The sequence below is a fragment of the Dasypus novemcinctus genome, chromosome 13 (assembly GCF_030445035.2).
Source record: "Dasypus novemcinctus isolate mDasNov1 chromosome 13, mDasNov1.1.hap2, whole genome shotgun sequence".
In the NCBI taxonomy this organism is placed as follows: Eukaryota; Metazoa; Chordata; class Mammalia; order Cingulata; family Dasypodidae; genus Dasypus; species Dasypus novemcinctus.
Window position 1 is genome coordinate 6,503,870 of NC_080685.1, and position 23,138 is coordinate 6,527,007.

The 23,138-nt window shown below is 41.4% G+C and overlaps 1 protein-coding gene across 4 annotated transcripts in view; it reads left to right on the forward strand.

The window, feature by feature from the left end:
* The window catches only part of PLD5 (phospholipase D family member 5), a 403,658-nt gene that overhangs the window by 207,555 nt on the left and 172,965 nt on the right, over positions 1 to 23,138 (forward strand). For all 4 annotated transcript variants that reach the window (XM_071207354.1, XM_058309472.1, XM_004463321.3 and 1 more), the window contains exon 4: positions 11,919 to 12,030. In XM_071207354.1, coding sequence (XP_071063455.1) covers positions 11,919 to 12,030 — 112 coding nt within the window. The remainder of the gene's footprint in view (positions 1 to 11,918; positions 12,031 to 23,138) is intronic.

Here is a 23,138-nt window from a genome sequence, read left to right on the forward strand (position 1 = left end):
TTCCTACTTTTCATTTTGCCTGAAAGGAGCTGAGCATAGTTAGTACATAATGAATCTTTTAAATAATTGAAATTCTTCAAGCCTGTTGTAATTAGTAGGTTGATGGGTAAGGAGAGAAACAGCTGGGGAAGCAGGATTTGTTTTGATGTAGATTTGAGGGCTTGTACACATTTCTACATTATAGCAAGCTTCCTATTGTCTTTTTTATGGGACATAGGGAAAATAAAAGATGTATGAATTAATGAAAACATAATTAGGATACACACTAATGTTCTGTTGTTTGTTTGGCTCAGTTGAGAATCAGTTATTTTGTTAATTTTCAGTCGTCAGAGTTTGATTTTATAGGAAAAGTAAACTAGCAACATAATTAAGGAGGCGTGCACGCTTGTGGAAAGATCACTAGGTTTAGTAGTTGTGGTCACATTTGACCCTCAGTTTCCTCATCTGTGAAACGGGTATACTATCCATCTCATTTCATTGTTTGTGAGTTTGATTAGATAATGTTTTTAAAACAACAAACATGGAGCTCTTAAAAGTTGCTGTTCTCCTTTTTATTTTTGTTTTTCTAGTGCAGAAAATTTAGTTGCAAATTTAATGGGCATTTATGCTCTACATAATATTATAGCTAGAGTAATACTCTGCTGCCACTGATATTTTAACTTCTATTAAAAGAAGTTGGGAATGGATGTGGCTCAAGCAGTTGAGCTCCTGCCTCCCCCATGGGAGGTCCCAGGTTCCATTCCCAGTGCCTTCCAAAAAAAACAAAAACAACAAGCAAAACAAATGATAAAATCGACTCAGGGAAGCTGATGTGACTCAGAGGCTGAGCGCTGGCTTCCCACATTATGAGGTCCCGGGTTCAATCCCTGGGGCCCAGTACCTCAAGAAAAAAAAAAAAAGGTTAACATAATTCCACCCAGAATACCAATTCAAGTTGTCTTTCAGGGTTTAAGTGAAGAAAGATAATTTCATAATTTTTATGATTCTCGCCCCTCCTCCCCCAATATGGTAATTTGCAATCATGACTGCCAATCGTAATCAGCTGGGGAGCTTTTATACTATCCTTGCCCAGGCCCGCTTCAGGCCAGTCAGATGAGAATGCCTGGAGAGGGGCTTTGACTCTTTATACAAGAGCAGTAGGTGCTTCCAGTGGGCGGCCAGGCCAGGGAGCCCCTGCTTCACTCCATTCTGGTCTAATAAACACTCAATTTGTTTGATGTTTATACATCTTGAAACAGGGCCCCGCTGGAGCCCTCCCCCAGCCACTGCGTCCATTTAATCCTGTCTAGCCCGGTTGTTCTCGCAGGGATGAGCTTAAATGGTAGCAGCTGGCCCGCGAAGGGGCCCCTGCTCCTGGAATCCAGGGGCCTGTGTGCTGTTCACGCCTGTTGCTCTGCTGTCCAGCGTGCGGCAAGGAGGAGGAGGATTTGGGACCGTCCACTCCTCTTTACCCTCTCACCCCAAGCTAGAGCATCTAAGGAGAATTCCACCATGGTGTCAGCATGAGAACTAGCAAAACCTTACGGAAAGAGCGTCCCCTTGCGTCAAAAGAGAGTCTTTTCCCTGCAAAATCAGCACTCAGGGGAGGCTTAGAATTAGCCCTGTCTCATTTGAAAGGTGGTGACATAATAATTTTGAACGTGTCTTATGTTTTTTAAAGATTTATTTTGTTTATTTCCCCCCCCCCCCCCCGCCCTCCATTGTTCGCTCTCTGTGTCCATTCGCTGTGTGTTGTTCTGTGCCCGCTTGCATTCTTGTCATGCAGCACTGGGAAACTGTGTCTCTTTTTTGTTGCGTCATCTTGCTGCATCACCTCTCCATGTGTGCGGAGCCCCTCCTGGATGGGCCATGTTTTTTTTCATGTGGGGCGCACTCCTTGTGCGTGGAGCAGCCCTACGCAGGGGGTACCCCTGTGTGGCATGGAACTCCTTACATGCAGCAGCACTGTGCATGGGCCAGCTCACCACATGGGTCAGGAGGCCCTGGGTACTGAACCCTAGACCCTCCATATGGTAGGCGGACGCTCCATCAGTTGAGCCACATCGGCTTCCCTGAATGTGCCTTTTTTTGAACAAGCACTCCCAAGGTACTGAGCTCTTCGCTGGGAACGTGAAATCAAATAAGCTGCATTCCTCACCCCCACGGAGTTCAAGTCTAGGGAGGGAGACAGACAAACTGGTTCTTAGACTCAAGCGGCCAGGCAGGACATGACAGGAGCTGTCGGGGGTGGTTTCCTGAGTGGTCTCCTGAGATTGCCCCTGCACCTGTCATGCAGCAGAGCCCATGGGTGCCGGTGGCTTCCTGCCCTGCCCCAGTTCTAGTCTTTCTTGGCAAATTCCCATTACTTCTCCGTGCTCCTACTTCCCCGTCTGTTTCGTAATCCTGATTATGCTCCTGCTTGTTTTCCAATATATTCCAGGGGAAGTCATTATCCTGATATAAACTCATAAGCGCTATCATTAGCAAGAGTTTAACCTCTGTGATTCCTTTTAAATCCAATCACATAGACATGAATAAATCATGAGCCCAAATATATTCTTCCCAATTATTTAGATTAAGTGATGGCACTCTTTAAAGTTGACTTATCTTAGTTTTGTTTGCTTGTATACTTTTTGTTTTCTCCCTAGACCTTCATCATTGTGTCCCCCATTTCCCAGTCGTCATTAATCTTTTGGGTACTTGCTTTTACATAGAATAGATTGGATTTCTGCTCATTATAATATTAATATAAAAAATTTAGAAACGAGAGAAATGGAAGAGTAATCAAATCATCCACATGACCATCAGAAAAAAATTAACAGTTTGCTATTTTATGCATAATTTGCATAGACATGCTCACATTACATAAAGAAATGTATCTTAATTTTGCACTTAGCATTACAACAGAAGCACCTTTCCACGTTGTTAGAAACACTGCTAAACTTTTCTTTGTAGGCATAGTACATAGTATGGTAGATTATATAATGATTCCTCTATAATTGGAGAGTTGTTATTTTTTTTCCTTTTCTGAATAACTAAATTCTATTGTAGTAAATAAGCTTGTGCAAAACATTTTTCATTCTTTTGGCTCGTTCCCAGAGGACGCACTCTCAGAAGTAGAATTAGGGTTGAGGAGTCTGCGCTGTTCTTCTGTTGTCGTTGTTCTTTGTTGTGGTTTCTTTCTCGAGCTGCTTTCGTAAGCCCTTAGGGCTTTCCGGGAGCATGTAGAACATTCTCGGGGTGCTTCCTGGGGTGCTGGACTCTGCCCCGTTCTGCCCACTCGGAGCAAATGACTGTGGAAGAGTTGGGGTGTCCCGGCGCCCCTTCCTCGGCCCGCGTGCGGCCCTGGCCCTGGGAGCACAGGAAGGCGGACGGCCGGCAGCGCTCACGTCTCCAGACGCTGCAAGATGGCGGCCCCAAGATGGCGGCCCAAAATGGCGGCCCCAAGATGGCGGCCCAAAAGCGGCCCTACGATGGCGGCGCCCGCCCACCCTGGCGGCCGCCCTCCAGCCCGGGACATCCAGCCTGGGTTGTTCCTGCTCTTAAGTCCCTGCCACTTCCTGGCGCATTATTGTCACGATGCGTCTGTCCCTCTCCCTTCATCTGCCCCTGACCGGGACGGCCATGTTCGTACCCCTGGGGCGAATGACTGGGAGAACCCTCGTAGGCAAGGCCTTGAGGATGACTGTTGAGAAGACTTAAATCCAGTACTGGGATGGGACAGTTCCTAACGAGCGGACTAGCAGCCTGCACGCCACAGAGCTTCCTGCTGCTGGTTGCTCATTGCCCAAAGTGTGTCCTCGCTGAGGAGGGGCCTCCCAGCACCTCCGCGCATTCGTGAGAAGAGACCACCCGCTTCCGGCTCTGGAAGAGGAGCTCCCCTCCCCGCAGGCACATCCTGAGAGCGCCTGGGGCCTCCGGGCAGCACTCCCCAGTCAGCCCCAAGCTCCCTCGGCGAGTCTGCCAAGACCCTACCTCACCCATACCTGGAATCCACCCACTTCAGTAATGGCCATCGACCCTTCTCCATTCCAGGCTACAGCATCTCTCACCAAACTAGGCAACAACTGCTTTTTCAGCCTCCAAACTTGGTTGGTATCCAACCTTCTCCCATTTGTAGGTAGAGTTCTCTTTCCTAACAACAATTTGACCATGACCTGCCCTGTGGAAAATCTCTTCAGAGGCTCCTCCTTGTTCCCAGGAAGCCATCCAGACTCTTCACCCTGGCTTCCAAGACCCTTCATCATTGGCTCTACTTCTCTCTCCAGCTGTGCCTCCTGCCTGCTCTCTGGACTCCACCACCGCTCTCCACCTGGAACATTCTTTCTCCCCTGCCCTCCGTGGGGAGCGTTCCCTAAGTGCCTTGGGCTGGGTTTTCAGGGGTCCTTGACTTGGGCTTCCTCCAGCGGCCCTTGGTACACTGAATTGCACTTATCCAGTTACCATCTGTCTTATTCCACTCTCTAGCTCCAGCACTTACCAAGGTCCCCAGCACACAGTCGGCATCCAGTAAATGCACTGGATGAATTGTGCTTAAAAGACACTTTTCCCTGCCCTGGCAGTCAGCACCGATCCATACACCAGTAAAGGATACATAACGCTTATATCCCTGGCAAGCTTTGTGTACCCTACAAACTGAAATGGTCAGTAAAATAGAGACAGAGAGAGAGAGAGATAAAATCAATCTTACAGTCAATTGACCTCATTGGCTAAATAAATAAATTAGCAAACAGAGTCAAGAGGAAATTTCTCTGGGGGGTTGCTGGGTGGTAGAAGCAATGTCAGATATCCTTTCCCCAAATCATTGACAGAAGTAAGTATTGCCACTATTGAATTTTTGCCAGTCTGATAAGTACAGATATGTCTTTATTGATTTGCTTGGTGCATCCCCTGACAACTGGTGAGTCTCAACATCTCTTTTTGTCATTGGCCATGTAGACTTGCTTTTTTTTCTGAGTCATGGCTGTTCTCATGCTTTGCCCATATTTTATCAGGCTATTGTTTTTTTCTTGTTAATTTTTAAAATATTTTTGTAGCATACAACTATTAATCCTTTGTCTAGCAAATATTTATTCCAAATCCATAGTTTTTCATTCAGTTTTTTGTGGTATCTTTTGCTACATTTTTGTTGTTATTCTATATACCTACATTATCTTCTTTTGCTTCTACATACCTAGGCATGTGTGTTAGCTTTCTGTGGTTGCTGTAACAAATTACCACAGACTTGGTGGCTTAAAACAAGACGTGTAAGCTGTCACAGTCCCAGAGGCCAAAATCTGGAATCTGTTGCCATGGGCCAGAATCAAGGTGAGGACGGGGACACGTTTGCTCTGGAGGTTCTCGGGAGGGCCCGTCCTACCTCTTACGTTTCTGGTGGCTGCCAGCATCTCTCGGCTTGTCGCCACTTCGGTTCCCTCAGCAGGCAGCATCTTCACATCTCTCTGCTCCACCTTCATGTTGCCTCTTCTCTCTTGCCCACTCTCTCTCTGCCTCTTGATAAGGACACTCGTGATTGCGTTAAGGGCCTACCTAGATAATCCAGGATAATCTCCCCCTCCCAACATCCTTAACTGAGTTACATCCGTAAAGACCCTTTTCCCAAATAAGGTAACAGTTACAAATCCCAGAAATTAGGACCTGGATCTGATGTCCTCAGAGGCCATCATCCAGCCTGTGAGGTTTACGTGCAGTCCCCTAGGTTTTCTTGAAAGTGTTAAATACTGATTATGGCTAAGAATTTATTTTTATGTATGGCATGATAAAGGGTCCTTCCACCTATGCCAGATTAAACAGTTTTATCTTTTTCAAGCTGAATTAAAACATCACCTTTTCTACCACATGGGAGGTCCAGGGTTCAAACCAAGGCCCTCCAACCCATGTGGTAAGCTGGCCCATGCGCAGTGCTGATAAACTCAAGGAGTACTGTGCCATGCAGGAGTGTCCCCCGCATAGGGGAGCCCCACGCACAAGGAGTGTACCCCATAAGGAGAGCTGCTCCACGCGAAAAATCGCAGCCTGCCTAGGAGTGGCACCGCACACATGGAGAGCTGACACAACAAGATGATGCAACAAAAAGAAACACAGATTTCCTGTGCCGCTGACAAGAATGCAAGTGGACACCGAAGAACACACAGAGAATGGACACAAAGAACAGGCAGTGGGGTGGGGGGAGAGAAATAAATAAAAAATAAATCTTAAAAAAAAAACACCTGTTATTAAGTTCTCATGTGTGCCATTTTTGGATTCTGTTAGGTCACCTTATCCATTTATCAGTTGCTATGCCTCTGCCTTATTGAGATGATTACTGTAACTTTACTGTATGTCCTTTTTTTTGGTCTTTATTTATTTTTTAATGTTACATTCAAGAAATATGAGGTCCCCATATACCCCCCACCCCCCTCACCCCACTCTTCCCCCCATAACAACAACCTCCCCAATCATCATGAGACATTCATTGCGTTTGGTGAATACGTCTCTGAGCACGACTGCACCTCATAGTCAGTGGTCCACATCATAGCCCACACTCTCCCACAGTCCACCCAGTGGGCCATGGGTGGTGTATGTCCTTTTTTTTTTATCTCACTGAAGACATTTACAGTTACACCTTTTTCTCTGACACCAGATATTGCATCATTCATGGTCTTGCTCTGAGCTGCTCTCCTGTTCATAGCTTTCTAGAGAATACATAAATTTACTTCTCCTGTCTCCTTTGATATAAGAGGAATCTAGGAGAGGGTTTTAAATTTCCAAGTAGGTAAGATTTGTTTTAAGGGTTCTGTGCTAATAGTATGGTCCACATTTTGTTAGATGGCAGTGGAAAATGAAGCTTGTAGCATATCTCACATTAGTAGCTTTCGTTCAGGCTTTCTTCACAGCAGCTACAGATAGATTCATAAATGCTCCAAAGGCAAATGAAAATTGTCTTGAGGGGGTTTGATGTATGGAAAAGAAATATACTTTAAAACGTGCATGTAATCGAGTTTGTTCATAGTATTATTTAATTTTCGTATCTTTTATTTTCTTTTAGATCTGCCCAATTTTCAGACTTGTTTTGAAGTATGATATTACTGAAGTGTTTCAATTGAATTTCTATTACTTTTTGCTTTAAATACTTGGTTACTTTGCTGTAGGATGCATACAGGCAGCTCCATAAATTATGCCATTATATAATAATGGCCTTCTTTTCCATTTCTAGTACTTTTAAGCCCTCCCTCAGCTCTTTATAATTTTTACTGTTTGTTTATCCTGTTGCATTCAGATCAGTGTTTCTCAACATTTTTCATTACTTCCTAAGGAGACTTTTTAGACATTTTCTGCCTAGTTCCATCCCCATTAGGAAATTTTAATACCACAGATATACATAAAACGAGTAATATTTTCCAATCTATCCAAAACCAATTTTCATCCCATGGCATAGTATCACCCCATTGAGAATGTAGATTCTCAGTAGCCCTTTCCCAATAACACATTTCTTTATTTCAAGAATCCTCATTTAGCAAGCATGTCAAAAATACTTGATGTATTGTGTTTTCATTCATCATCACTTATTTTCTCTTTGCTTCAGCTCATCAATGGTAGTGGGTGTTTTTCACTGTTTGGTTAGAGGCCTTTCTTGAATATTTTTCTCCTCTGGGTTATGTAGGAAATATAAACTCTAAATTTGTCTGTGTATGTAAATATCTCTTCCTTTCACCCTGGCAGGTAAATAATACCTTGACTAAGTAAAGGATTCTTGGGCTCAGTCCTTTTCTCTCCATACTCTGTGCCACCTTATTCTAGCTTGGTGTTGCAGATGGGAATTTCCATGCCGGTATGACTTATTTTCTTCAATGGGTAATTTGTTTTTAAAATTTTGGCTAGAAAATGAAAAGAATTTCTCTTTATCCTTAGTGTTCAGTAATTTTACAAAGTACACCTAGGTGTAGCTTTCCACATCAAATTTGCCTCCATCTATAACTGCTCTTTCAGTTTTATAGATTCAAATCTTTCCTCATCCTGGACAATTTTTCTCCTATTACTTGTGAAATTATTTGCTTTTGCCTTTTTTTTTTCTCTTCCAACTCACCTGTTAGCCACATGTTACATTTCCTGGATTTATCTCTTGGCCTTTTTCTTCCTTATCCCCTTAGGTTTTCTTGTGTGTGTGTTTGTGTGAGCACACGCACACATGCTTTGACACATTTCTTTCATTTGGTGTTCAAACCTCTCATTTGGACCTTAACTGTGGCCATACTTTTAATTACTTCTCTAGTTTTTTGGTTCTAAATCCACAAAGGAATAGCCCCAGCAAGCCTTTTGGGGCCACACTTGCAGCCTTCAGTCTTCCTAGTGTGCTCCAGCTCAGTTCTCCTGTCTTCTCCTTCAGCCTCTCTCATGGGGTGCTCATTGTTTCCAAGATTCTTCTCTCTTCTTGCCAGGTCTCCTTCAGTGTGTCAATATTTGACTCTGTTGGACCGTTAGCACCCAGGTCTTTTTGCTGGAGAACGTTCCCTGGCTGCTTCTTTTCGGGTGAAGGAAGGTGAAGCACTCTGCCCCTGGGCTGGAGGGGTAGCATTAGACCATTTCCTAGATCCTCCTCCTGGCGAGTGGAGAATGCCTCCCCCCCACCCCCCCTCCCTGGTCCCTCGGGAGGCTGCCTCAGCTCAGCCTTTTAGAGACCAGGGCCTACTGGACGGCTCAGGAAGGGCTGTGATGGTTCTGCAGGCAACTGGACTCCCCAGACCCCGACTCTTCTGGTGATCAGCTGCCCTCCAGCCCCAGCCACTGCTTGGCTCAGGCAAGTGGAAGGAAAGGGAGCAACTTTCTTTCCAGAATACCCCTTCCACTTCCAATTTTAATGTAACAGAAGGAGCGTATGGACCAGAAAGAGAGCTCCATGCTCCAGGCCCGGCTTGGTTACTAGCAAGCGAGTGGCCATTGGCCCTTCATTTAATTTCCTTGGGCCTCAGCATCTTCACTTGTAAAATGAGGATGTTGGTAGATATTGATCTCGAAGGTGTCCTCCAGCTATGACGTTCACAGTTTATACGTAATCTCAGCTTCCTGAGGGCTCCAACCTCACCTGTTAATTTCCTCCTTGATCTGATGGAAAGGTAAATTCAGTAGTTTTCTGTGTTCTGTGGGGCCCTATAGATTCTTTAACGCAGGGGAGAGGATGGGTGGAGATGTTTTCACCTAAGCTTTCTTTTGAACAAAGCGTTTGAAAACCACCACCAAATTCTGTGTACTCCCCATAATTAATTTTGTCAGCGTTCATTTTTTTCCGATTTTCTGTTGGCATTTTTACATTTTCCTTTTATGTTATAATTCAGCATATTGTCATCTCCGCACATTATTGTGAGTCAACAGAAATAGGCATCTTGCCCGACTCCCACTGTCCTGGGCCTCCTGGGGTAAGCAGCCTCTTCCAGGGCACGAAGGGGCAGAGTGGGGTCTTTACACTTGAGACCACTTCCTCCACCTACCCAGCTATTTAACTGTCCCTCTGTCTATCTTTCTGTCCATCTTATGTCTATTTGTCTGTCTGTCTTCTGTCTATCAGTCTATCATTAGGTCTTTGCAGACATCATGGAAAACTGGCCTAAAGTAGATCAACATGCCTGGCCATTGACTTTCTTCAGGGTTATTTATTAAAAAGTTTGAAATGATGGCCAACACTCTTCATAAGAAAGGGCAGGTCTTTAGATTTCTGATGTTTAAAGGCCAAAGAGATTTTTTTATTTCTTTATTAAAAAAGATGAGTGAATTCAATTCAGGAAACATTAGGCCTTCATGCAGATTTCTGCACAGAGTCAGTGTTCAATAGCTTTGAAAGTTAATACATTTTGAAACTCTTAGCAAAATTGGGGAGACAGAGAGTCTTACGGCACTGAAAATGGGGGAAATTTAATAGCAATTCCACTTCTAGCCCAATTACAGAATTCATTACAATGAACACTATAATTAAAAATTTTTAGATTTTTTTTTTTGCTGTAAATAATAAGTGCATACTCAAAGTAAAAATAAACTTGACTTAATGACAATCTGTCAGTGTCTGTAGATTGTTTCTCTTGTCATTCACATTTGAGAGTTCTGCTCTTTTTTGCTCTAAATCTCCTGGAAATCACCCGGCAGGAACCAGGCACAGGCACAGAGGCAGAGCTACAGACCGTCCAGCAGAGCCCCTGGGCTGCATTTGTGCTACCTCTTAAATAGAGACTGTTACTTGTGAGCAAAACTCAGTGCAGCTTTTGAAAATCCCCGGCTGCCACGGAGCTCTGGTGACGTCCAGAGCACAGAGGCCCTTCCCCTGCCTGACAAGGGACAGCTGGCCAGCTTGGTGGCCGCGACGGCCCTGAGTCCGGGCTCTGGAGAACCGGCCCTGAAACGTGGACCACACACACATGGCCTGACGCCCAAGGGCGAGCGTCCTGGGGGTGCTGACCCGACAGGCAGGCCTGAGGGTGCTACATCAGTGGAGGAGCCCGGAGCCCCCACAAGGGGCCGTCTCCTCCCCTCAGGGCCCTGAGACGCCCACCCACCATGCCCGCCCTAGGCCCTGCGGTCGGCCAAGCAGCGCCCCTCTTCCTTCCTGTTCTCCTCCCTCCCTCTCTGCCCAGCTCTCTCGCCCCTCCCCTCATACCCCTCTTTTAAAAGAATGGGGCTTTCACCGCATTTCCACATCGACAGTGGCCTGGTGGGCTCCCTCAGCACACAGCCTAGGGGTGTCCGCTGGATCGGGGCGCGCCCCTGAGCACGGGGTGGAGGCCTCTCGGGGGCTCACTCAGTAAAGAAACTAAAGGGGAGCCCACCAGCCGCTCCTGAGCGCTGGAGGAGGCCCCGAGCTTTAGGGGTGCGAAGCTTCTAGAGCTGAACTGTGTGGAGAGCTGCTGTGCTGCCAGGCTTCCTCCTCCCCTTCCCAGGCAGTAAATCCTTGCTCCACAGTCACCATTAGCACGCACGCTTACCACCGGACAGGAAGGCTTGGCCACTTGGGGCTATTAAGGCCAGGCCTGACTGCCTGCTTGGCCCCAAAGGCATTGGACTTTGTAGCCAAATAGCAAATAACCAGAAAATCAAAGAAGACTGCTTCCCTTGTACGATAAAGAGGGGAAGTCTGGGCAGACACCGAGGGAAAATAAAGAGTAACATGTTGCAGCTCATTCACTTGAGCTAATGTAATGATTGTCGAACTTCCGTTTTTCATTCTTCCTGATAATTAAATTTACTCTAAAAATTATCCTACTTCTGCAAACCACCTAAGGAAATCCTCTATTTCTTGTTGTGTCTTTTATTTCCCTTACTTTTAGGCTGTACTAAAAATTATAAATTGCTAGGGGGAACATTCATTGCCTTCAGTAATACAAGTTTGAAACTAGAAGATGAATTTAGGTACGTCACTAATTGGTACCCACGATTTCCCCTGTATTAGCAAATATTTACAGGATACTTACTATTACCTCTTAATTCCCACAAAAACCTTCTGAAGTAAATACTAATATATCTGCATTTTACAAAGGAAGAAGCTGGAGGTTAGTGAGATGATTAAGAAACAGCATTTAAACTGGCAGACCAGCTGGAATCCAGTTCTCTCTGGGCCAAAGCAAAATTGTTCTCCTTTACTACCACCTCCTAAAGTGTAGATCACTTCAGAGTTCATGACAAAGTCAACGAAAGGGAGATTTGCACAGTAGTGTTGGAATTATTTTCGTGACAACTGTTGCACTGCAGAGTGCTCGTGAAACAAAAATGTAATCTGTGTTCATGCTGCTGCTCTATTCATAGAAACGCTTTTGAAAGAATTTTCATTCGTCTTCCATGAACACCAATTGTTGGAATGCTTGCCTTGTGAAAATTGAGTGAATACTTTCCATTTTTAATGAGGCTATTTTTTTTTACCTATTTAAAATGACCAACATTTAGGTTTTCTAACCTTCTTTGTCTCTGAATATTTTTTCCAGGGTCAACGTCTTTTTGAAAAGTTGCTTCAACTGACTTCGCAGAATATTGAGATCAAGCTAGTGAGTGATGTAACAGCTGATTCAAAGGTATTAGAAGCCTTGAAATTAAAGGGTAAGGCCAAGGTTGATATGCTACTCTACCACTGGGTATTCTAAGATCCCTTTAATTTCACCTAAAGTAGCATGTGATTTTCTTTCTAATCAACACACGTCACTAAGTGTACTTATATCTACTGTGAAGAATAGACTGATGGAACTTTTAAATGAGGGAACATCAATACTACTGGGATTTTTTTAAATAGTGTTACTGCATGTTAGTTTATGCAAAATAATCAACTGAACATTAAGTGATAATTAATGAGAAAGAAGACTCTTTCCTTCTCTGGACACCTTAATAATGTGATTTGAGGAAAGAGCCACTTCTCATTAGAGCAAACATTGGATTTCTGGTTTTCTTTGCATATCAAATAAAATCCCCCACTTGCTGCATATTCTTTAAAATAAGATAGTGAGGTCTACGAGACTATGAAACACTGCCTGATTCACACCTTTTAAGAAAATTCCACTGGGGACGTCATTTATCTGGCCACTTTGTAATTCATATTGCAGTTTCTTGAAGGCTAAGAATAACTCTGAAATGCTTTTCTTCATTTTGCTGAACAGAACTCTCCATTCCAAATATTTTTTATTGATTTGTAAAACCTTTTTACCCTGAATCTGCTCTCCAGACTGAAAACCACTCTAAGGAACCAGCATGTGCAAGCCAGTGGAAACATTCGAGCCACAGGGTCCCTGGGAGAGGACGTAGAGTTGGCGTCGTTGAATCTCAGTAGTGCCCATGATGGCATCCCCAGTTGTGTTGTTCAGACATGCTGTGCGCTTTGCTTGCTGCCTTCCCCACAGTATTAAATGCAAATACCTTCTAAAAAGGGGGCAGACTATGAAGCCAGTAAGTGAGCCCAAGGGACCTTTTCTTCTGAAGAAGGGAAGGTGGAGTGATCAAGCATTTTCAGAGGTATAGACATATAGATGACATAAACTTGGCCAAACACATGTATCTGTTACCATGCATATTATTATTTCTATGCATGTCAGTTTCTAAGCTGCTATGACAAATACCACACAATGATTTACCTTAATCAGTGGTAATTCATGGGCTCCCAGTTTTGAGTCTAAGAGAATTCCAAAATGGAGGTGTCAGCAAGGAGACACTTTTTCCCCAAAGTGTAACATTCTGGTGCTAGCTGCCAGTGACCCCTGGGGTTCCTGACTGGCATCATATGGCAGAGTCCTCTCCTTTCTCTTCAGGGTTCCATTGGCTCCTGGCTTCTGGCTGTTCCTGTGGCTTTCTCTTACTCTGGCTTTTGGTTTCTTGCTCTCTATAAGGCCTCCAGTGATCTGGATTAGGAACCAACCTCGTTCATTTGGACCATACATTTACTTAAAATAACATGTTCAAGAGATCCTATTTATAGTGGGTTCACAACCACAGGATGAGGGACTAAGATTAGGAACACGTTTAATTGGGGTACATAATTCAATCTACCAAAATGTGCAGGAAAATATATTACTACTAGATCTGAAAATCTTCACTATACTACTTGAATACAGCATAGTATTTTTGAAAAACTAGAGAAATGCCTAGTTCCGTAGATTGACAGTGATGATCCAAATGGTTAGAAATATATTGTGACTTTTCCCAATAATAAAGTGAAATTGGGCTCTCACTATTAGAGAATTTGTTATCCAACACATTTTTAGGGATGGATTACTTTCAGTTAACTAAAATTGCCTATATTTGCAGGTGATTTTTCTCATGGAATCTCCTTGCATCTCCTTTGGGTTTGATTATCTAGGAAGGACAAAAAGCAGATGGATTAGGAGGAAAGGGAGGGGCCCGCGAGGTCTATTTCTTGTCTGTATGTCCACAAATCTGTTCCTTGCCGTAGCCCATAGTTAATCCTGTCAACACAACCAAAAGTTAAAACTAGAGAGACTTAGACAGCAGAACAGACTTCTTAGGTACTGCTGGATGTTCCGATGCCTTGAGCAGGGAATACCTATGAACTGATTAATGGCTAGAGGCCTTATTTCCACTTCCATTGAGAATGATGAATTAAAGCCTCTTTACTTCATTTTAGTCATCATTTCTCAACAAAAAAAAGAAGTGGTAAAATTTCTCAAGCACACAAGTATATGACTACACTATAGTTTCTACTTTTTTTAGGTCTAATATATAATAGAAGTTCTTATCAAAATATAAGAAAACAAATGATTTTCCTTTAAAATGTTAGAGCAATAAACTGGACCCCTAATTTCTCAGAGCTATTTCCTACATCTTTATAGCAGATATCTGGGTTTTAGTAACACACATATGTACATACAGTACATCCTGTATAAATAGTTAAAACACAGTTATACATTTCCACTCTCATCGTTTGGAAGGGACATATGAAATGACAGCTTAGGGCATTTTAGAAATAATTTGTCATGAAACCAGTTTGAATCTATGTTCAAATACCTTGTTTATGTGTTATCACTTAGTTTTTTTAGGTAGAAGTCCAGTCTTTTAGGACAGTCGCAGGAAGGTTTGTCCAGAAATAGTCCACAAAAGGCAAATAAGATAAGTGGCCACGAGCTATTTCAACTGTGAGGGCATAACCAAACATAGAAGCTAATCAAATATATGATGCCAAAGAATAAGAATGAACTTCCTCATAAAATGGCAAAGATTTAGTGCAGATGAAAGTCCAGAGAGGGCAAGGCAGGCTGGAGAAGTGAGCAGCTGCCCCAGGCTGCAGGGCAGTGGTAGACTGGCCAGAGCCCAGGTCTTGGTGCCTCCTGCTCCAGGTCTCTCTTCTCCTTGGCTCTGAAAGGCAAATCAGAGCACACCCCCACACATTCTCTTCCCAAGCTTCAAACTGTGGCTTGCAGGGAACAGTGCCAGTGAAGTCCTTAAACCCAGAGAGGGATTTAATTCTTGGATGGCTTTTCTAATGCCACTCACTCACTGTCTCCACGTGTGATCCCCATGCATCTCTCCAGTGCAGCCTGCTACCTGCTTCCCCAAATCCTAGCACCTGCCAACAGTAACACCTGTCCTTTTACCCGAATTTCCATCCAGCCACTCAAGCTAGTAGCTAAATTCCGCACTCTTTCTCATTCCTCACACTTAATGTGTCAGTTCAATAGAAGGCCGCTGGATATCTCTCCTAGATATCACATTCCTTTCTCAGCTGCCACTGCCCTACTTCAGGTCTTTAATACTTCACCCAGGCGTTACCAAAATTACCCTTCTCTCTGCTTGGATCTTGCGACTTCCCCACCTCCAGCATCCAGTCTCCACACAGCTACCAGGGAACTATTCCACATCATGAGTATTAGCAAGTCACTAACCTACTCAAATTGCATGCTGTTATGGACACTTTTGTTGAACAACACCGCACGCATGATATAGGACACAAGTATTAAGTGTATAGCTTGATGAATTTTTACAAAATAAACACACTCGTGTAATCCCATCACAGACCGAGATGTAGATGGTTGCAAGCATCTCAGAAAGCTCCCTCATTCCTTCTTGAAGTCGATACCCTTTGCAGAGGTAACCACTATTGCAACTTGTACCACCATAGAATGCATTGGGCTTTTGCTCAACTTTATGTGTATAGGATGCATATATATTGCATATAGCAGTAGATTGGGTTTTTACGTTGTTATATGTAGTAGTCCACTGTATGACTATAACTCAGTTTACCTGTTCTATTGATCATGGACACTTAGGTTTTTCCCAATTTGGGGATATTATAAATGATGCTTCTATGAACATTCTTAGACACGTATTTTTGGTGTGTATATGCACATATTTGAATATTCATCAGGAGTAGAATTGCTAAAGTCCTAAGCTACATGTGTTTCAACTTCCATAGATATTGCTAATCAGTTTCCAAAGTGGTTGCACCAATTTATACTCCTGCAAGAAGTGAATTGCTCCATATGCTCCCCCAAATTTGGTATTCTCCATCCTTTTTATTTCAGTCATTCCAGTGACTATATATCATTTTGTGATTTTAATTTCCCTTCCCCTCATGACTCATGATGTCAAGAGCCTTTTTGTATGTTTATTGGCCATTTTTTATATGATGTTTAATGAAGTACTGTTCAGTTATTTTCCCATGGCTGTTTTATATTTTTATTTGCCCATTGTTATTGATTATTAGGATGAGATTTGAGTCATTTTTGGATATATGTATTTCATGTATCTTCTCTCATTTATGACTTGCCAGTTCACTCTCTTAACATTCTCTGTAGATAAATAGACATTCTTAATTTTAATGAAATTCAATTTATTATTCATTTCTTATTAATGCTTCTTGCATCCCTGTATAAAAATATTTGTCATTGTAACGTCATGAAGATATTTTTGTATGTTCTGTTCTTGATGCTGTTTATTTTAAACTTTCAGATCTAAGTCTTTTAAGGTCTGGACTTAATTTTTGTGCATTGTGTCAAGTAAGGGTAGAGGTTAATTTTTATTTATATGGAAAATCATTCATTGAAAAGACCATTCTTTCTTTTCTGCATTGCAGAAATACCCTTCTTGAAAATGAGATGACTTTGTTTTTGGGTCTATTTATGCATTCTTTGTTATATTCCATTGCCCTACTTTTTTTTTTTTATCCTAGGACAAATACCACAATGTAGCTTAATCAATGTAGCTTAAGAATACCTGTTAAATCAGGTGGTGTAATTATTTCATTTCTTTTTTCTATATTTAAAACTGCCTTATTCTTTATCCTTCACATTTAAAGATAAGTTTCTGAATCAGTTTGCACAAAACTGCTGAAATATGTATTAGGATAACAGTGACTCTACAGGTAAAGTTGGGGAAATTGATACTTGTACAATAATGAATCTTCTTCTCATGACAAGGCCATAATATTTCCTCTTAGAACTGCTTTAGCTGCATCTCCTAAATTTTTAATATAAGATTATTATTAAAATTATTTTTCAGTTTTAAAAATTTCTAATTTTGACTGCAATTTCTTTGAACTATGGACTATTCAGAAGTGTAACCCTTGAATTCAAAATATGTGGGAGATTGTTCTAGTTATCTTTTTGTTATTTCTGCTATGATCAGAGAGTATAATCTATATGATTTCAATCATTTGAAATTTATTTCAAAAAGTGCCTTGTAAATTTTTGTATATTTGATTATAAATTTTGAGGCTTTTTAATGCCTTCATACAGCATTTTGGTTTTGTATTTTAATCATCTTTTATAGTTGTTTTGGCCAGAAAATTAATCTATTAAAAGCTAATTCATCGTAGCTGGAAGTGGATATCACCCAATATATATTTGTGAAATGATTTTTCATTGCTCAGTGAATGATTCTAAGATGGTGGGCTTTAAAGACAAATTAGGTCACATGTAGGATTGCCGTTGGAATCCTACTTTCTCTACAACAACCTTCAAATGGGATGCGCCATCTGCTACCCACTTTTGACTAGCTAGGAGTAATCCTGATGTTTTCCTTACTTTCTGTTCTCCTGTTCTCTAGTAAATGCCTGTGATGTCCCATTGCTTGCCAAACCTAATACTAGTAAAATCATAACAATATTATTGAAATTTTATACTACTAATAACATTTTCATTTCTGTTTGTTTATTTTACATAAAATTATTGTCTCAATGGTATTACTTCAGTTTAATCCTTATATTATACAGTTATTGTTGCAATGAAATTTATAATTTAGAAGAACCTTTTTTATGCTTGGTTTTTAAAACTATAGCAATTCATTATACTCCCTGTATGACTACAACATTTAATGCTCCTGTCACTTACTAACAATTAAAAATAAGATAATATAAATTCATAAAAAGGCAAATTTCCTTTTAGGATAAAAACAGATTTTTATTTTGTGCACAGTGGGATGATAGCTTTTTAATCAAATGAATAGTCTGTCAGAAAGGAGTCAGTAGAAAATAAAATCCACACTTCTTCAAAAGAAGCATTCTAAACCACTTGGATCTAAATTCTCCCTTGTCAGTCTCACTCTTACTATTTCCTGTTATTGACTCTTCAGGATCTGAAAGCTAGTTGTAATTTCCCAAATACCAATGCTTTCTCAAGGCTCTGTGTTCTAAAATATGCTTCTCACTGTGCCATCCTCCTGTCAATTTGCCAGCTCCTATTGAGCCTTCAAGATCCATCTTATCCCCAGAGGCTCATCCCAGGGTCCTCGGGATGGAGGAATAAAATATGGGTTAGAGTGGACTTACTGGTATTCTACTATAGAACTATTGTGACTAGTAATGGAAGAAATTGTAGCATTGATATGGAGAAAGTGACCACGGTAGTTGCTGAGGGCAGGGAGGGGGAAGAAGAGATGAGATATGGGGGCATTTTCAGGAATTGGAGTTATCCTAAATGATATTGCAGGGAGAGATGCTGGACATTATATACCCTGCCATAACCCACTGAATGGACTGGGGGAGAGTGTAAACTACAATGTAAACTATAACCCATACTGTGTAGCAGTGCTCCAAAATGTGTTCACCAATGCAAGGAGTGTGCCACAATGATGAAAGAGGTTGTTGATGTGGGAGGAGTGGGGGTGGGATGGGGTGTGGGGTATATGGGAACCTCTTATATTTTTCAATGTAACATTTTTTTTAATCTTTTTCTTTTAAAAAAAGAATTGAAAAATGACTAGAAAAAATATATTTGAAAATTGATTATCAAAAAAAAAATCCATATTAAACATCATCCATAATATTTTCCCTTTAGCCTTCCTCCCTTATAGCCATTTGGTCATACTGTCGTCACTTCTTCCATCATTCATTCATTATTTATTCAACAACCATTCACTGAATATCTGATTTGTGCTAGCAAGATGGGCTTTAAAGATAGAAAGTTGTCTGAAACATGAACATTTTCCTGACATCAAAGAATTCTACAGACTGGTGGCAAAGACTGATATGAGTACAATAAATTGATTGAGGAATTCCAAAAACATCTGCACATTTAGAATCCAATTTTTCTGAATTACTTTTTAATTTTTTTTCTAGAGAAGTTGTAGGTTTACCGAAAAATCATGCAAAACACAGAGTTCTCATATACCACCTGTGGCAGTTTGATATTGTTTATGAATTCCAAAAATAGATATTGGATTATGTTTGTAAACTGGTCTATTCTTCTGGGCATCCTAGATTATATTGGATTCAGAGGTTTCACTTTTACTTGATTAAATAATGATTAAGGCTTTGATTGGCCCTTGGTGGGTGGGGACTCACAGAGAAACTGTGCCACAGAGAAGGGAGGTTGGAGTTTTGATCCTGGAGCCCAGGAAGTAAACACACAGGAGCTTGGTCATGAGGAAAGAGAGAAGGTCCCCTGGAAGAAGGACAAGCCATTTGCCTTACATTCTACGGCTGGCTTTGTGGAGATTGCAAAGCTGAACCCAGAGAGAAGCAAGCCCTGGAAAGAGAGGAACCCAGGAAGCCTGAACCCTGGCAGACGTCAGCAGCCATCTTGCCCCAACATGTGGCGAGAGACTTTAGTGAGGGAAGTAACTTGCTCTTTATGGCCTGGTAAACATAAGCTTCTACCCCAAATAGATACCCTTGATAAAACCAACAGATTTCTGGTATTTTGCATCAGCACCCCTTCGGCTGGCTAATACACCACCCTCCACACACACATACCTATACATTTTTCTCTATTAGTAACACTTTGCATTTGTGAGGTACCTTTGTTACAGTTGATGAAACAATGTTATTATAATTTAACTATTAACTATAATCCATAGTTTACATTAGGGTTCACTGTTGTGTTGTACAGTTCTATGGCTTTTTTTTTTTAAAAGAATTTTGATCTAGTAACATATATGCAACTTAAAATTTCTCCCTTTTAACCACATACAAATATATAATTCAGTAGTGTAAATTACATTCAAAATATTGTGCTACCATCACTACCATCCATTACCAAAACTTTTCCATCACCCCCAAAAGGAAACTCCGTACCAATAAAGCATTATTTCCCCATTCTCCGCCCCCACCTAGGCCCCTGGTAATCTCTGTTCTAATTCCTGAGTCTTTAAATTTGTTAATCCAATTATGTCATATACCAGTGAGATCATACAATATCTGTTCTTTTGTGTCTGGCTTATTTCACAGAACATGATGTCTTAAAATTTCATCCATGTTGACATATACATCAGAACTTCATTTCTTATTTTTTTTTTAAAGATTTATTTTTTATTTATTTCTCTCCCCTTCCCCCTCCCCCAGTTGTCTGCTCTGTGTCCATTCTCTCTGTGTTCTTCTGTGACTGCTTCTATCCTTATCAGCAGCACCTGGAATCTGTGTTTCTTTTTGTTGTTCATCTTGCTGTGTCCACTCTCTGTGTGTGCGGTGCCATTCTTGGGCAGGCTGCACTTTCTTTCACACTGGGTGGCTCTCCTTACGGGGTGCACTCCTTGCACGTGGGCCTCCCCTATGCAGGGGACACCCCTGCATGGCACGGCACTCCTTGCATGCATCAGTACTGCGCACGGGCCAGCTCCACACGGGTCAAGGAGGCCCGGGGTTTGAACCGCAGACCTCCCATGTGGTAGGCGGATGCCCTATCCATTGGGCCAAGTCTGCTTCCCAGAACTTCATTTCTTTTTATGGATGAAGAGTATTCAGTTGTATGTATATACCCACAATTTGTGTATCCATTCTTCTGTTCTTGGAGGCATGAGTTGCTTCCATCTTTTGACAATTGTGAGTAATGCCGCTATGAACATCACTGTGCAAATATCTGTTGGAGTCCCTGCTTTAAGTTCTTTGGGGTATATACTTAGAAGTGAGATTGCCAGGTCATATGCTAATTCTATACTTTCTGAGGAACTGCCAAACTGTTTTCCACAGCAGCTGCACCATTTGACAGTGCCACCAACAAGAAAGAGTGTTCTGATTTCTCCATATCCACTCTGACAGCACTTGTTATTTTCCACTTTTTTAGTAGTAGCCATTCTAGTGGGTGTGAAATGGTATCTTATTGTGGCTTTAATTTGCATTTCCCTGATGGCTAAAGATGATGAATACCTTTTCATGTGCTTTCTGGCATTTGTATATATTCTTTGGGGAGATGTCAGTTCAAGTCCTTTGCCTATTTTTTGATTGAATTGTTTGTCTTTTTGTTGTTAAGATAAAGGATTTATGTACATATTCTGGGCATTAAACCTTTAAATGGATATGTGATTTCCAAATATTTTCTCCCGTTGTGTAGGTTGTCATTTTACTTTCATGATAAATTCCCTTGAGGAACAAAAGTATTTAATTTTGATGAGGTCCCATTTATCTATTTTTTCTTTTGTTGCTTGTGCTTTGGGTGTAAAGTCTAAGAAACCATTGCCTAACACAAGGTTGACTGAAGATGCTCCCCTACATTTTCTTCCAGGTGTTTGATAATTCTAGCTCTCATATTAAGGTCTTTGATCCATTTTGAGTTGATTTTTGTAAATGGTGTGAGGGAAGAGTCCTCCTCCTTTTTTTTTTTTTTTTTTTTTGCAAAGAGAGATCCAGTTTTCCCAGCACCATTTGTTGAAGAGACTATTATTTTTCCATATTGAGTGGTCTTTGCCCCCTTTTCAAATATCAGTTGGTGGAGTAATGAAAATGTTGTGAAATGGACTGAGGTGATGGTAGCACAACTCTGTGATAAAACTGAGAGCTACCAAAGGTACACTTTGGATGGATTGTACAAAGCAGGAGCCTATATAGCACAGCAAACCCCATGGTGAATGGACTGTGGTTAGCAGTGCAAACATGAGAATGCTCTCTCATGAACTATAACAAAAATACAATACTAACACATAGGATGGTTTGTAGGAAAAATAGAACAACTATTAGTTCTGGACTATAGATATCACTGATGTTATGATAATGTTCTTTTTTCATTTGTAACAAATGTCACAACAATGTAAGGTGGTGGGGGGAGGGGTAATGTATGGGAATCCTGTATTATATGCATGATTGTTCTGTAAACTCACAACTTCTCAAATTAAAAAAAAAAAAAATCAATCGGCCATAAATGTAAGGGTTGATTTCTGAGTCAGTACCATGCTGTTTTGATTACTGTGACTATTGTGAATGGAATTTTTTTCTTGATTTCTTCTTCCAATTGCTCATTGCTTGTGTGTAGAAACCTTACTGACTTTTGAGTGTTGATCTTTGTGACAGCTTAAAGCTTTATATGAATCCTAGAAAAGATCATGTTCTTGGAGTTAATCATTTCTGTGGGTGTCAGACACTTTGATTGGATTGAATTCTATTGGAGGCCTTTGATTGGAGTACTACCGTCAGGTGTGACCAAGGGCGGGTCTTGGCCCTTTTGCTGGAATCCTATATAAGTGGGAGAAAGGTGCAGAGACCCACAGAGAAAGAGAGCTGCTATTGTACCTGCCATGTGAGCGAGGACACCAAAATTAAATACAGCCTAGAGACCAAGAGAGAGAGATGGTCCTTAAGGCCAAGAGATGAGCCACATGCCTCATTGTCCTCAGCTAAACACCAGGAAAAACTGAGCCTGGAAGAAAAGGCAGAGACCAGCCACCATTTTGCCTTGCCACGTGGCAGGAGTCCAGGACCACCAGCAGCTATCATCTCTTGATGATGCCTTGATATGTACATTTCCACAGCCTTGGAGCTGTACCATCTTACCCTAATAAAGTCCTATTACAAAAACCAACCCATTTTTTATATTTTGCATTGGCAGTCCTTAGAAAACTAAAACGATCTTGAACCCCATCACTTTGCTGAATTAATTTATTAGCTCTAGTAGCTTTGTTGTGGATTTTTCAGGATTTTCTGATGTATAGGATCATATCATTTTCAAAGAGAGAAAGTTTTCTTTTTTTTATTTGGATTCCCTTTATTTCTTTTTCTTGCCCAATTGCTATGGCAAGAACTTCCAGTCCATGTTTAATAACAGTGGTGACAGTGGGCATCCTTGTCTTATCTCTGATCTTAACAGGAAAGCTTTCAGAAAGAACCAACTTTTGATTTCATCAATTCTCTCTAAGGTTTTCTTAAATTCTCTATTTCACTTACCTTTATCCTTTGTTATTTTCTTCCTTCTGCTTGCTTTGAGTTTAGTTTCTTTTTTTTTTTTTTCTATATCCTGCAGTTTTGAAGTTAGGTCTCTGTTTGAGAGCTTTCTTCTTTTTAATAT